The 13,284-nt window shown below is 51.4% G+C and overlaps 1 protein-coding gene across 2 annotated transcripts in view; it reads right to left on the reverse strand.

Annotated features, from left to right (window-relative positions):
• Positions 1-1,680: 1,680 nt before the first annotated feature.
• The window catches only part of PDPN (podoplanin), a 32,511-nt gene continuing 20,907 nt past the window's right edge, over positions 1,681-13,284 (reverse strand). Inside the window, exons 2-6 of one of the 2 annotated variants that reach the window (XM_008275368.4) lie at positions 10,921-11,057; positions 8,572-8,701; positions 4,526-4,564; positions 3,887-3,992; positions 1,681-3,087 (exon numbers count right to left, since the gene is read on the reverse strand). In XM_008275368.4, the coding sequence (XP_008273590.2) occupies positions 3,081-3,087; positions 3,887-3,992; positions 4,526-4,564; positions 8,572-8,701; positions 10,921-11,057 (419 nt within the window). In that variant the 3' untranslated portion in view covers positions 1,681-3,080. Of the gene's footprint in view, positions 3,088-3,880; positions 3,993-4,525; positions 4,565-8,571; positions 8,702-10,920; positions 11,058-13,284 lie in introns of both variants that reach the window. The other variant, XM_008275367.4, reaches the window with a different exon arrangement.

Consider the following 13,284-nt stretch of genomic DNA (forward strand, 5'->3'; position numbering starts at 1 on the left):
AAAAAGCAAGGCGTTAAGTCAGGGCGAATGACTCCAGCACTGCCCAGGGCCTGGCTGTTCCTGATGGAGACGTGGCTGGAGACAGCTCCCCTAGTCCTGGTACCCTCGGCAGCTCTGGTGGTTTCTAATCATCTCCGGGGGAGGGGCGGAGTGGAACATGAACTTGGACTTGACACACCTCTTTACGTCTGGGCAGACGCGGCTTGTTTTCCACAGGATGCTCTCTGAACTGTCTCACGGGGGTTCTTAGGGAGAAGCCGGAGCCCCAAGAAGGGAAATGACTCACCTGAGTTACCGGGGCCCAGGAGCCCAAAGGGACCAGGGCGTCGCCCTCGCAGCTGGTGAAACGGTCCTGACTGCTGGCGATTCAGCAGGCTCCGCGTCTGCACGGGCACAGGTGAGACATCTCGAATCAACCTGAAATCCTGGCAGGTATCTGGGGCAGCAAGTTAAACTGCCCCTTGGGATGCCAGCGTCCCCCACTGGAGTGCCTGTTCACGTCCCGGCTGCTCCCCTCCTGATCCAGCTTCCTGCTAAGATGCCTGGGACGCAGTGGCTCAAGTGCTTGGGCCCCTGCTCTATACGTGAGAGATCTGGATGGAGTTTCTGGCTCCTGGCTTCAGCCTAGCCCAGCCCTGACTGTGGTAGCCATTTGGGGAGTAAACCAGCAGGTGGAAGACCTCTCTCTACCTCTCTGCATCACACTCTGCCTTTCAAATACATTTAAAAAAAAAAAAAAAAAGGAAAGAAAAGAAAGAAAAGCACCTGAACTCTGAAATGTATCGTGTTAGCACAGTTTGATTTTGGAGCATTTGGACTTCAGATTTTTGGACCAGAACTCAACCAGTAAAGTCTATGTAAATATTAAAGAGGGAGAGGAGAGAGGAGGGAGGAGGGAGGAGAGAGGAGGGAGGAGGGAGGAGGGAGGGGGAGGGAGGAGGAGGGAGAAGGAGGGAGGGGGGGAGGAGGAGAGGGGAGGGGAAAAGAGAGGGGAGGGGAGGGGAGGGGAGGGGAGGGGAGGGAAGGGGAGGGAAGGGGAGGGAAAAAAAGCTGGAAACATTTCTGGGGTCCCAAGCATTTTGGATAAGGAATACCCCACATGTACTTATGTTGAGGAAGGCACACTGCTAACTGCTTATCTGCTCCTAGTGCCCGACCTTTCTTGGTGGGGACAGGGATGGCAGGGAGGGGAACTGGGCAAACAATGGGAACCCCCTGCAGCAGTGAGGTGGGGCTGGGCAGGGCAGGGGGCCTCCCACAAAGGAATTCTAGGCCACAGGCTGCCCCCCAGGCCCTGAGGCACTTGGAGCCAACCTCCCAGGGGTTATTTCCTTCTGGTCTTGGGTAGCCAAGCCTCAAGCAGGAGGACTGGCAGGTGCAAGACTGGCAGGTGCCCCCCCACCCCGCCTGGCTCCCCTCCTCAGTCATGAGAAGCCCAGAGCCCAGCACAACCTTGCAGGCACCGCTGGTCTCCCCACCTGTTCTGCTTGACCTTCAGCCCCGCGGCCGGCTGGGGGGTGCGGCTGCCTGCCTTTCCGCGGGTGAAGCCCCTGTGGTCGCTTCTAACTCGCACTCGGGCAGGTCAGCAGACGTGTGTTTACACAAGTTATAATCTCACCCCGAGACGCTCTCAAGTGTGCCCCAGACGCCGGAGAGACCTCCAATCAAAGGTCTGACTCATTCTTTACACAAGCATCTGTTTTATTTGAAAACATGTCTACACTGCATTGCACACCAACACAGATGTGACCAAGAAACCCAGAGTCCTGTTCCAGCAGGCACCGAGTCCAGTGTGTGACTCAGGGCGGGCTGCTGTTGTCCACCGTGGCGGGGGCGGGGGGATAGGGAGGGAGAAACGGACAGTATTCCTCACTCCTGTTCAAGAATCGGAATGAGCAGACGGCAGGTGATGGAAATGTGAAGCTCTTCCAAGGCGCCTTCTCTCTATCGGCTGACGTCCAGGTGTCGAACCCGGACTTTTTTTATTTAAATTGACAGGCAAGGTCTTCATACATTTCCTGGAAAATGCGTATTATCCAAATACCACTCATGAATCTCAAATTTTTTTTTGCACTACACTCATCTTTTAATTCCATTTTTCTAAAACCTTTTTGCAGTACCTTCCTATGGCATACGATTATGTCTTTCTCGCCTTCTCTTTCCCTGGGGGCAGACAGAAAATGCTAACAAGCCGGCGGCTTCTATTTCCACGCCAGAGGCACACACAGGATCTCTTTTTGCTTGGCGGCCAACACGACTCTTGGTTTCTGGGACACGGGAGCCTCCGACCCCATGGGGCCGAGGTCTCCATATTCCAGAGCCAGACAGCCCATCCGCAGGACGAGCACCATGGCAAGAGAGGAGGCTGCTGCCTTCACTCCGCTCCCCACCGCCCGAGGGAAGCCGGGGCACAGACAGGAGCTCATCTGATCAAGTCAACGCTGGCCCGGAGGCCGCCTGGTGGCCTTGCTCTGAGAACCCACGCGCCTTCTCCCCCAGAGTGCGGACTTCCTGTTTACGGTCGGAAATGGATGCCTCTGATAAATCATCTGGACCGTTGCTCACAGCATCCAAGTTTAGATTTTCTACTTGATTATTCACACACTCAATCAGGCTTTAAAAAAAAAAAAAATCAAAACCAGACCCGTGCAGCCTGGAGCGAGCGCACTCCACCAGCTCAGCAGCACCGGCCCGAGCACCCTCCTGGTATGAACATGGGACCATTCCTCCGCATTTCACAACAGCAGAGCGCAGACGCGATGACAGCCTCTAACACGGACTGGGGGACATGGCCTCAGCACTCAGTAGTTCACATAGTTTTGCTCCGTTTCCTATGCATGTTGTCTTTTCTATCAACTTTTTTTTTTTTTTTAATTACGTTTAAAAAAATTTCAAAAGGCAAATGCTTAGAGGAGGGAGCCGAGTCGTGTGCGACTTTTCCTTTCTTCGGTCGTTTCTGGCAGGCAGAGGGGTCGCCGTGGAGTTTTCTGCGGCTCATCTTCTCCCGCGAGCTCGGGGACGGGGGGCGTCAGGAACTCTGTTTTCAGCAGGTTGTCAGGAGGGCACGGCCTTTCAGCTCTTCAGGGCCTGTGAAAACAAAGCAACAGGCGACAGCTGCTCACGTCTCTCGCTGGCCCCATGAGTCACGGTTCCTATTGTCCATTTCTCCGCATCTTCCCATCCTGGGGCCCTGTGCCCCTCTCCTCTCATTCCTCCTCCACGTTCAGTCCTCATCCAGCCAGAATCAGAGCCCCGGGCATTTCTGAACATGACAGATCATCAACCCCGCCCCACCCCCAACCTGTGCATCGGCTGTCAGATGTATCATCTCCTCAGTAGAAACCAGGAAGGCTGCCCTCCGACCATGAACTTGAATATCTGAATCCTTAAAGATGTTCAATAAGGAGAGAGAATTCCTTGCCCTCATCTGAAGGCAATGCCAGGTGAACAGAACCATGTGTAAGGAGAGATTCGGGTGAGGAAGGTCCCATGCCCCGCGGGATTCTTCCTGAGAACGGGGTCTTGGCTCCATGACAGGTGCTTTGCCAATAACCACGCAGCTGTGATGGCTGGAGGCAGGGCGATTAGGTTCAAGTTAAAACTTGGTTTGGGTTTTCTTTCAAGTTCAGTTAGTTGGAAAATTAAGATTATATTTGGTCAGATCTCAACAGAAGTCAACTTATGAGCCATCTCTGGCTCTGACTCTGTTTTGGAACCTTACAAGGTCTAAGCCAACATCTGTTCTGGGGAAACTTCTGATGCCCCACTTGCAGAGCTAGGAGGCTCTTGAACGTGACCTTTACAGAGAGGTCCAAGGGTCTGTGCTCCAGACGCAATGGCCTTCGGGGACCTGTCACGTGGGCGTAAGTTATTTACTTACGAGTACCTTCCCGACATTTTCCGCACAACGACGATGACGATCCCACCCACGAAGCCGATGGCTAGTAAGACCCCAACTATGATTCCAACCAGCGTCACTGTCGCCAAACCACCTGAAGGAAAAGGGACAAAAAAGCATGAGTCCCAGATTAAAAATGCACCTGCAATAAAACGAGACACCTAAACAATGCCACTGCCCCACTGTACACAACAGCCTTCCAAGTTGTTCTGCCTGTATCCAGCGGAAGCTGACTTACAAGAAGAGAAATCCTGGACTGGATAAATCCCACCTCCTGAATGGAAAGATTTCGGGGTCTCAGATCTATCAAGCATAACACTCGCACCAGCTTCACGGTTAATTATTGGGTAATGTTCGTATACCGCTATTCAATTGGCTTCTAAATTCATCCTCAATGACAATAAGTTGTGATAGGAGGCCATTCTCCACATCTGTCATTAAGGGAATATATTCGTTTGTGGTTTATTTATTTTCCAACACAGGGAATTCCCCGAAATGTATTCTCGGGAGATTTCTATTCTGCTCTCGCTGACTACAATCTAGGAAAGAGTGGAATTCACCGCCAAGATCAAAGAAAAACATTTTTCAACTCCCATAAGAATATTTTGACAGCAAACTCTAACCCACCTTTCTCAATGGTTGTGTCTGGCTCTTCACCCGCTTTCTCTGTAAAGAGAGAGATGTAATGATATGGAATTATTAGGATTTAATAACTATAATTTAACAACTGGCAAAAGATGAATTTACCCTAAGTGGAAAGTGACTAAACACAAGCGAAAAAAGATAATTTCCTAAATAAACTGGAAGGAATTCATAAGCAGGCTCTGACATGAAACTGACTTTATAGCTACTATTATCACATTTATGAGGGCTTCTTCCCCACTATGGGTCCACAGCACTTCTGTATTATTATGTACTTTTCCTCACCCAAGTTAGAAAGCAGAGCCAAGAAAACACAGATGTCCTAAACGAATGATTCAAATGTTTCAGCGGTTAAGGCAGCAAGGGAATTCTGAGCTGTGGGCTCCTAGCCCAACGCCAAGATCTTGGAGGAGCCGGCGTGGCATAGCAGGTAAAGCCACCACCTGCAGTGCTGGCATCCAATACGGGCGCCGGTTCAAGTCCCAGCTGCTCTTCTTCTGATCCAGCTCTCTGCTGTGGCCTGGGAAAGCAGCAGAAGATGGCCCAAGTGCTTGGGTCCCTGCACCTGTGTGGGAGACCCGGAAGAAGCTCCTGGATCCCAGCTCTGGATCAGTGCAGCTCCAGTCATGGCAACCAACTGGGGAGTGAACCAGTGGATGGAAGGCCTCTCCTTCTATCTCTGACTTTCAAATAAATAAATAAATCTTTTTTAAAAAATCATGGAAAAGTCAGAGACCATGATGAAGGCCTCTGCTCACTGAGAACAATGCTTCAGTTTGGGGAAAGGGGACCAGGACTGTGATGCACCTCTCGGTTTCTGTTCCCTGATTCCTGTTTGGTAGCAAAATCCAATGTCAGAGAGCAGCAATCCGCCCAGAAAACTGAATGGAAGAATATGGCATTTTCACTTATAAAACTTTTTTTTTGAAGATTTGTTTATTTGTTTGAAATGCAGGGTTACAGAGAGGCAGGGGCAGAGAGAGAGAGAGAGAGTGAGAGGTCTTCCATCAGCTGGTTCACTCCCCAGATGGCCACAATGGCTAGAGCTGAGCCAATCCAAAGCCAGGATCCAGGAGCTTCTTTCAGGTCTCCCATGCAGGTGCAGGGGCCCAAGGACTTGGGCCATCTTCTACTGCTTTCCCAGGCCATAGCAGAGAGCTGGATCAGAAGTGGAGCAGCCGGGACTTGAACTGGTGCCCATATGGGATGCCAGCACTGCAGGCTTTTCCCGCTACGCCACAGCGCCAGCCCCTATTTATATCACTCTTGTTCTAGGGTCTCTGTCATGGTCAAACCTAGTCCAGTAGCTACAATGTGAATATTCTCCATTACGAGGTTCTTTTGGGAAAGTTTACATAATTCCTGTTTTAAAATAAAGGTGTTGGGGCCGGTCCTGTGGTGTAGCAGGTAAAGCTGCCATCTGTATCACCATCTCATAAGGACACTGGTTCAAGTCTCGGCTGCTCCACTTCCAATCCAGCTTCCTGCTGATGTGGCTGGGAAAGCAGCAAAAGATGGTCCAAGTCCTTGGGCGCCTGCACCCAAGTGGGAGACCCAGAGGAAGCTCTTGGCTCCTGGCTTTGGATTAGCCCACCTCTAGCCACTGGTACCATTTGGGGAGTGAACCAGTGGATGGAAGATCTCTCTTTATCTCTCCCTCTCTCTGTGACTCTGCCTTTCAAATAAATCTTTAAACAACAACAACAACAACAAAACCCAAAGGCATTTTGTTTTGTTTTTCCCAACAATCTCTTTATAACTGAGTTCTTAACTCCAATGAAAGGTGGTTGTTTTCCTAGTTTGCAGATGGGGAAAAAGTCAAAATGCTTTGATCTCATGAGAAATTAGAGAGAAAGAATAATCAGTCAAGATTTCCCTAAAATCTTGGCTCGCGGTTTACAAAATATCCCGTATGTTCAAACATTTTTCTAACCAAAGGTAAAATTAGCCCAAGTATCATCTAAAAGATGCTTGATTTTCCTGGAGGTTGGGTTTGAAACAAGCTTTGTGCCGAGACTCTCCTGTAAACAGGCGCCTTCTCAAGAGGGCCTTGGGTGGGGCCCCAGGTCACAGCTCTTCCTGCGTGAGTTGAGCTCACGGTCCCAGACCCTCACTGGCTCGGGAGCCTCACGCTGCCCGTGCTATCCCATCCTGGAAAACAGCTGGGAGACTGCAGGCGCGGAGCCCTCCCAGACGAAGGCATCATCGAGTCAACGCCCAAAATGTCATCCTTGGAAGTCAGCTACTGGCAGGGATGGGCCAGTCGCGTGCTGACCATGTCCTAACACGGGGGCTGCCAGCGTCAGACACACAGCACAGCACTGTCTTCACCAGAGACACCATTGCATAAGAAACAGATGACCAAAAATAGAGTGAGTTGGGGAAACTTTGGTAGGAATTCCGAGCTTCTCGGTTCTGTCCTCTACAGCTCACTCCCAATTACGCTGACCGTGACCGTGAACATGGGTCATACGTGTGAACAACCCTGGGCGTGCCAAGGGAAAAGCAGCCATCTGCTGCCCCAATCAAATGCCCTCTGAAAACACTGACTGCTTGTAACTGACTTTAACTCACGCATGAAATCATCGTGAGATTATGAGAAGTAACGCGGATGCGCCTCAGGGTGGCGCTGTTTCTGACAGGGTGGGGCAGGAGAAGGAAGGCAGAAAAGAGGATGTCCCAGGCAAGCAAGAATTTGCTTTTGCTGGAAGAGAGGCGTCTATCACGACAGAAATGGTCTCAACACGGAACTTCTCATTTCTGCTGCTGATTAGTTGTCAACCCCATTCAAAGGAGCGATTCTTAAAAATGTTGAAAAGCTCTCCAACGGCCACTTCCGCTGATTCGTCTTTCTTGCATTACCCCATTGGCTCTCTCTGATGTCCAAATGTTAATCTTTCCTTTAACCGCTTGCAGCAAGCGTTCGGGTTTACTTCAAAGCACTTAATGAAACTTTCAAAAGATCGTGGTGATGCACAGCGAATATGAAATTTGCTAAATTAACCATTTTCAGCATACAGTTCATTACCAGCATCCGTCTACAGAACCGCTTGAGGCTTACCAAATTTCCACTCTGTGCCTATTCAACACAAACCCCTCAATCTTCCCTCCCCTGCCCCTGGCAACTCTCAGGACTGCTCCTCATTCTCATCCGTGATGGTTTAAACACCACAGTGATGGCAAAGACACAAAGGTCTCCTCCCGCGCTTGCCTTCCAGGTGTTCCGTTCACACACAGCAGGTGCCAACTGAGAATCCCAGGTACAACCCCAAATCCTGGCAAGACTGGCTCAGAGCAGACCCTTGTTCCATGTGTATGGACATGAATCCAATGGAAGATGGTAACTATTAGCCTAGAATCTGTTAAGATTTACATAGGTACGGGGCTAGTGCTGTGGTGTCGTGGGCTAAGCCTCTGCCTGCAGCACCAGCATCCCATATGGGCGCAGGTTCGAGTCCTGGCTGCCCCTCTTCCAATCCAACTCTCTGCTATGGCCTGGGAAAACAGTAGATAGTGGCCCAAGTGCCTGGGCCCCTGCATCTGTGTGGGAGACCCAGAAGAAGCTCTTGGCTCCTGGCTTTGTATCAGCCCAGTTCTGGCCGTTGTGGGCATCTGATTTGGGGAGTGAACCAGCGGATGGAAGACTTTTCTCTCTGTCCCTCTTTCTGTAACCCCAGCTCTCAAATAAATAAATATTAAAAAAAAAAAAAGATGTACATAGGTTGACTGAGTTTCGCAACCTTGGTTGTCAACACCAAGTTCTTAGAGCAGCACTACACCAGCTTAGGGTCAACAATGCAAATCAGTAGCTACTTCACTTGCCCTTATAGGAGCATTATCACTGGTTCTCTCTCAAGGTGGAGAGAAATGTTCAGCAGCCCAATAAATTTAATTCTGAATCTGCTCCATCAGAACTCCCTCTCGGCGCTCCAGAGTTCTCTGTTGATGATATCACATCTATTCATCAGCTTCTGGAATGCACCAATTATGCATGAGTCAATCAGCCCCTATTGACACAAATGGTTTCTTACCCATGGACCGACTCGTAGCCGCATTTGGGGTCGTTGGTTTCTGGCTCTCTTTATGGGCAGGGACTGTGCTGTGCAGGAATGAGTGATCCTCGAAGTGATGGCTTGTAACACTCTCTGCATTTGTTGGCACCTAAGGGAGATGCAAATGAGGCAAAATAGAAAGCCAAGCCTGATGTGTTAAATACATACCCTAGAGGCCAGTGCTGCGGCATAGTGGGCTATGCCTCTGCCTGCAGCACCGGCATCCCATACGGGTGCCAGTTCGTGCCCTGACTCCTCTTCTGATCCAGCTCTCTGCTATGGCCTGGGAAGGCACTAGAAGATGACCCAAGTGCTTGGCCCCCACACCCACCCGGGAGACCTGGAGGAAGCTCCTGGCTTCGGATCAGCCCAGCTCCAGCCGTTGCAGCCATTTAGGGAGTAAATCAGTGGATGGAAGACCTTTCTCTCTCTCTCTCTCTCTCTCTCTCTCTGTGTATAACTCTACCTCTCAAATAAGTAAATAAAATCTTAATATATATATATATACACCCTGCCTTATAACAGGAAAGTGTTTACAGTGGCATAAATATGTCAAGTATTTAATGGAGAAATTGAAAGTGGAAACAAGGAAACAAACAAAAAGAAACAAGGGTGGAGACAGGAATAAAACCGGGGCCATTGCTGTGGCGTAGAGGGTAAAGTCACCGCCTGCAGTGCTGGCATCTTATATGGGTGCTGGTTCAAGTCCCAGCTGCTCCACTTCCAATCCAGCTCTCTGCTGTGGCCCAGGAGTGCAGTGGAGGATGGCCCAAGTGCTTGGGCCCTGAACCCCATGGGAGACCAGGAGAAGCACCTGGCTCCTGGCTTCGGATCAGCGCGGTGCGCCGGCCGCAGTGGCCATTGGAGGGTGAACCAACGGCAAAGGAAGACCTTTCTCTCTGTCTCTCTCTCACACTGTCCACTCTGCCTGTCAAAAAAAAAAAAAAAAGAAGAAGTATAAAAACTGCGTATGATCCCACGTCTAGGGTACCCAGAGTAGTCAAATTCATAGTGAAGCAGAATGGTGGGTGCTTGGGGCTGGGAGGATTGGGGTGTCAGTGCTCAGTAGGTGGGAAGTTTCCATTCTGCAAGACGAAAAAGGGGATATACTTAACACTACTGACTACATCCTTAAAAATGGCTCAGGTGGTAATTTAAAAAAATCATTTAAGAGGCAGAAAGAGAGAGAAACAGACACAAAGAGAGAGCTCCTAGCCACTGGTTCACTCCACAGATTCCCACAACCGCCAGGGGCCCAAGCTGGGAGCCTGGAACCCACTCCAGGCGTCTCACTCCTGGGTGGCAGGAGCCCAAGTCCCGGAGCCGTGACCAAGGCCTCCCAGCATCCGCAGCAGCAGGAAGCTGCATCAGAGCCCAGGCCCCGCTGGTGGGATGCAAGACCTCAACCAGCATCTTTTCCTGAAGATGGGAAATTTCACGTTTCCTGTTTATTGCAATGTTAAAGACGTGCTGAGGAGTGTGTGCCTTGCTGGCAGCAAGTTCCAAGCCCTGGGAATCCCAGTGATACAAGTTAAAGACGTAGGCGTTAGCTACCGTTCATTGGGCTAGGAGTACGTCCAGTGAGAATCTGCACAGTGGACACCCATGTGGCCTGGGGATCAGTTTACTCCATGTTGGCTACTGGTCTACAGGGAGATAAGAAATGGAGAACCCCGCATGCTGGCCCTGGGGCACAGGTGTTCAGCCACCACTGGCACTGCTGGCATCTCATAAGGCAGTGCCGGTTTCCGTCCTGGCTACTCTGCTAATGGGCCTGGGAAAACAGCAGGAGAAGGTCTGAGTACCTGGGCCCCTGCCACCCACGTGGGAGACCCAGCTGGAGCTCCTCGCGGCTGGCTTTGACCTGGTGCAGCCCAGACCTTGGCAGCGGTTTGGGGGAGAGAATCAGCAGATGGAAGATCTGCTTCTGTCTCTCCTGTGACTCTGCCTTTCAAATAAACTCAAATAAATACATTGTAAAGACACTCAGAACACGTGGTTAGAAACTTTTACAGCAACGACATCGCTGCAACATCCAAGGAGACTTTTACTGTATTGAAAAATGACTTTTAACTCATTGGAAGAACCTCATTCCTCACCAGTCTGAGAGGCCCCGGCCTAGGCTCTCAAATCACCTGAGACCAGCACGCTAGCGACCTGCGAACTGGATGACACCGGGAAGTAGTTCTTGTTGCGAGCCTCGCACTTACGCCTTCGAGTGGTGGCTCATGCTGATTCCACACACGAACGCACATTGTTCGTTCACACAATACCCTTGTGCGTGGTCTGTGCCTGTGGGGCAAATTCCTCTCTTCCCGGGACACTCACCAGAGCTGTGACACCGTGAGGCTCTGAGTGATCTTCCCTGGCGCCTCTGGTCACCACATTATCTTCTACCCCTGTGAGTCCCGTGCCACCGTCCACACCCGGAGTCACAACCTCGTCTTCCGGCAGGGACGTGACGGCTAGAGAAGAAAGACGGAGTAAGGACTTTTGGAAAACTGTGTGGCGCAGACCTAAGCGGCCAGCTACCATCAGTTCAAGGGCTTTTGTCTTTGTTCTGTTTTATTTTGGGCCACGAATCAAACCATCCTCCTCCAGGCCCCTCTGGCATTGGCCTGGTTGAATCCACCACAAAGCCAAGGAAGATGGAGACACAGAAAGCAGAGGTAGCCTGTCCCTCCCTGGGGTCCCCCGGTATGAGGCAGGGTGGGGCGGGGAGTGCACATCCTTTTCAATAAAGAACCAGATTCTTCTATTTTTCTGGTGCTATCTCATGCAAGGATTTCCTGCAGCGGAGTATCATGTGGGCCTGGGCACTACGTAACAGTCACCTGGAAAGATTTCCCAACAAACCAATTTCCAGGCTCCCTGCAAACCTACTGAGTCAGAGTCCCAAAGTGAGTCTCCATCTATTACTTTGGATTTATATATTTATTTAATTTGTTTGAAATACAGAGAGAGAGAGAGAGATCCCCCATCCTCTGGTTCACTCTCCAAAGATTTGCAATAGCCAGGGCTGAGGCAGGTCAAAGCCAGGAGCCAAGAGCTCCATCAGAGTCTCCTACATGGGAGGCAGGGACACCTGCTGCCTCCCTCCCAGAGTACACATAAGGAGAAAGCCAGACTGGAGAAACAGAACCATGACTCAACCTTGGCCTCCCGTACGGAAGGCAGAGTCCCAAACAGCACCTTCACTGCTCCACCAAACGCCCAGCCCCGTCTTACTAAAATCCAGCCTTCTCTCCATCCGATTCTGGGACCACTGTCCACTGGCATGGTTGGAATCGTTGTTCTGACCCCAGACCTCATGGGTAGGGAACCTCTTCTTCTACAGCGAGAGTCGTTGTCTACAGAGGGGCAGCCAGGTACTTACAGGTACTGAGACAAGAGAACACCCAGTGCATCAAGAGCTCTAGGAAGAGGCCGGCGCTGTGGCGTAGTGCGCTACGTCTCTGCCTGCGGCACCAGCATTCCATACGGGCGCTGGTTCGTGTACCGGCTGCTCCTCTTCCAATCCAGCTCTCTGCTATGGCCTGGGAAAGCACTGGAAGATGGCCCAGGTCCTTGAGCCCTGCACCCATATGGGAGACCCGGAAGAAGCTCCTGGCTCCTGGCTTCAGATCAGTTCAGTTCTGGCCATTGTGGCCATTTGGGGAGTGAACCAGTGATGGAAGACCTCTCTCTCTGTCTGTGACTCTACTTCTCAAATAAATAAGATCTTAAAGAAAAGGGGGGGGGCTCTATTAAGGCACCTCGCTGCCCCTGGCTTGCCTGTATTCACATCTGGATGAATGACTGGGTGGCTCCCAGTGGAGCATGGGATTGCTGGACTGGGGGAGCACGCCGAGTCCCACCACCAGGGAGCATGAGGTCTGAAAGTCTCTTGTAGATTTCGTGTGCTGGAATTCGAATCCACATACTCACGGGTGGATGATACACATCTCTGGGAGATGATAAGGGCCAGATGAGGTCCCGAGGGCGGGGCCCCCTTGCTGGCATTCGTGGCCTCATAGGAAGAGGAAGAGACCCACGTGTGTGCACCAGCTCTGCTCTCCCTGGGTCGCCCTCCATCCACCACCACGATGCAGCAAGAGGGCCCTCGCCCCGCGGATGTCCCCACCTCCCCATCCCAGGGCCAGATAAACCTCTCTTCTTTATCAATTACGCAGCCATACGTATTCTGTTAGAGCAACAATGAACTAGGGCAGGGAGAGAGGGGACAGCGCCCGTGCCCTCCCCAGCCTCTGTCGCAATGATCCGAACTCGTCACGGCTGCGTCCAAGCACCGTCTCCTAACACCCAATAACCCTCTCCACGAGTCAGAAATCTGACTCACTGGCCATGGCTTCCTCCCCACACTCCGGGGGCTCTGGAAATTCCGTGACTAACTACAGCTGCAAAGTAAGCAAGTCACGGCACGCCAGGAACAGGAGGGAGGGGCTGCCCGGAGGGAGGGGCTGCCCGGAAAGCCAACAAGCAGCTGTTTGCTCGCACCCAGGCAGTGCTCCAAGGAGGGCCCGCCCTCGCCTTAAAACCCCTCACTTCCTGCCTGCTGAGACAACGCATCCAAAGGCCCGGTTACTAAATATTTGATCATAACGTCTTCGCTGATGCTCAGAGGGAGGAAGCCCCAAGAGGCTGTTTGTTTGTTCTGTGCGCCGCCTCTTTCCATCTCAAACCCGAATCCAG

This window comes from Oryctolagus cuniculus, chromosome 7, assembly GCF_964237555.1.
Source record: "Oryctolagus cuniculus chromosome 7, mOryCun1.1, whole genome shotgun sequence".
In the NCBI taxonomy this organism is placed as follows: Eukaryota; Metazoa; Chordata; class Mammalia; order Lagomorpha; family Leporidae; genus Oryctolagus; species Oryctolagus cuniculus.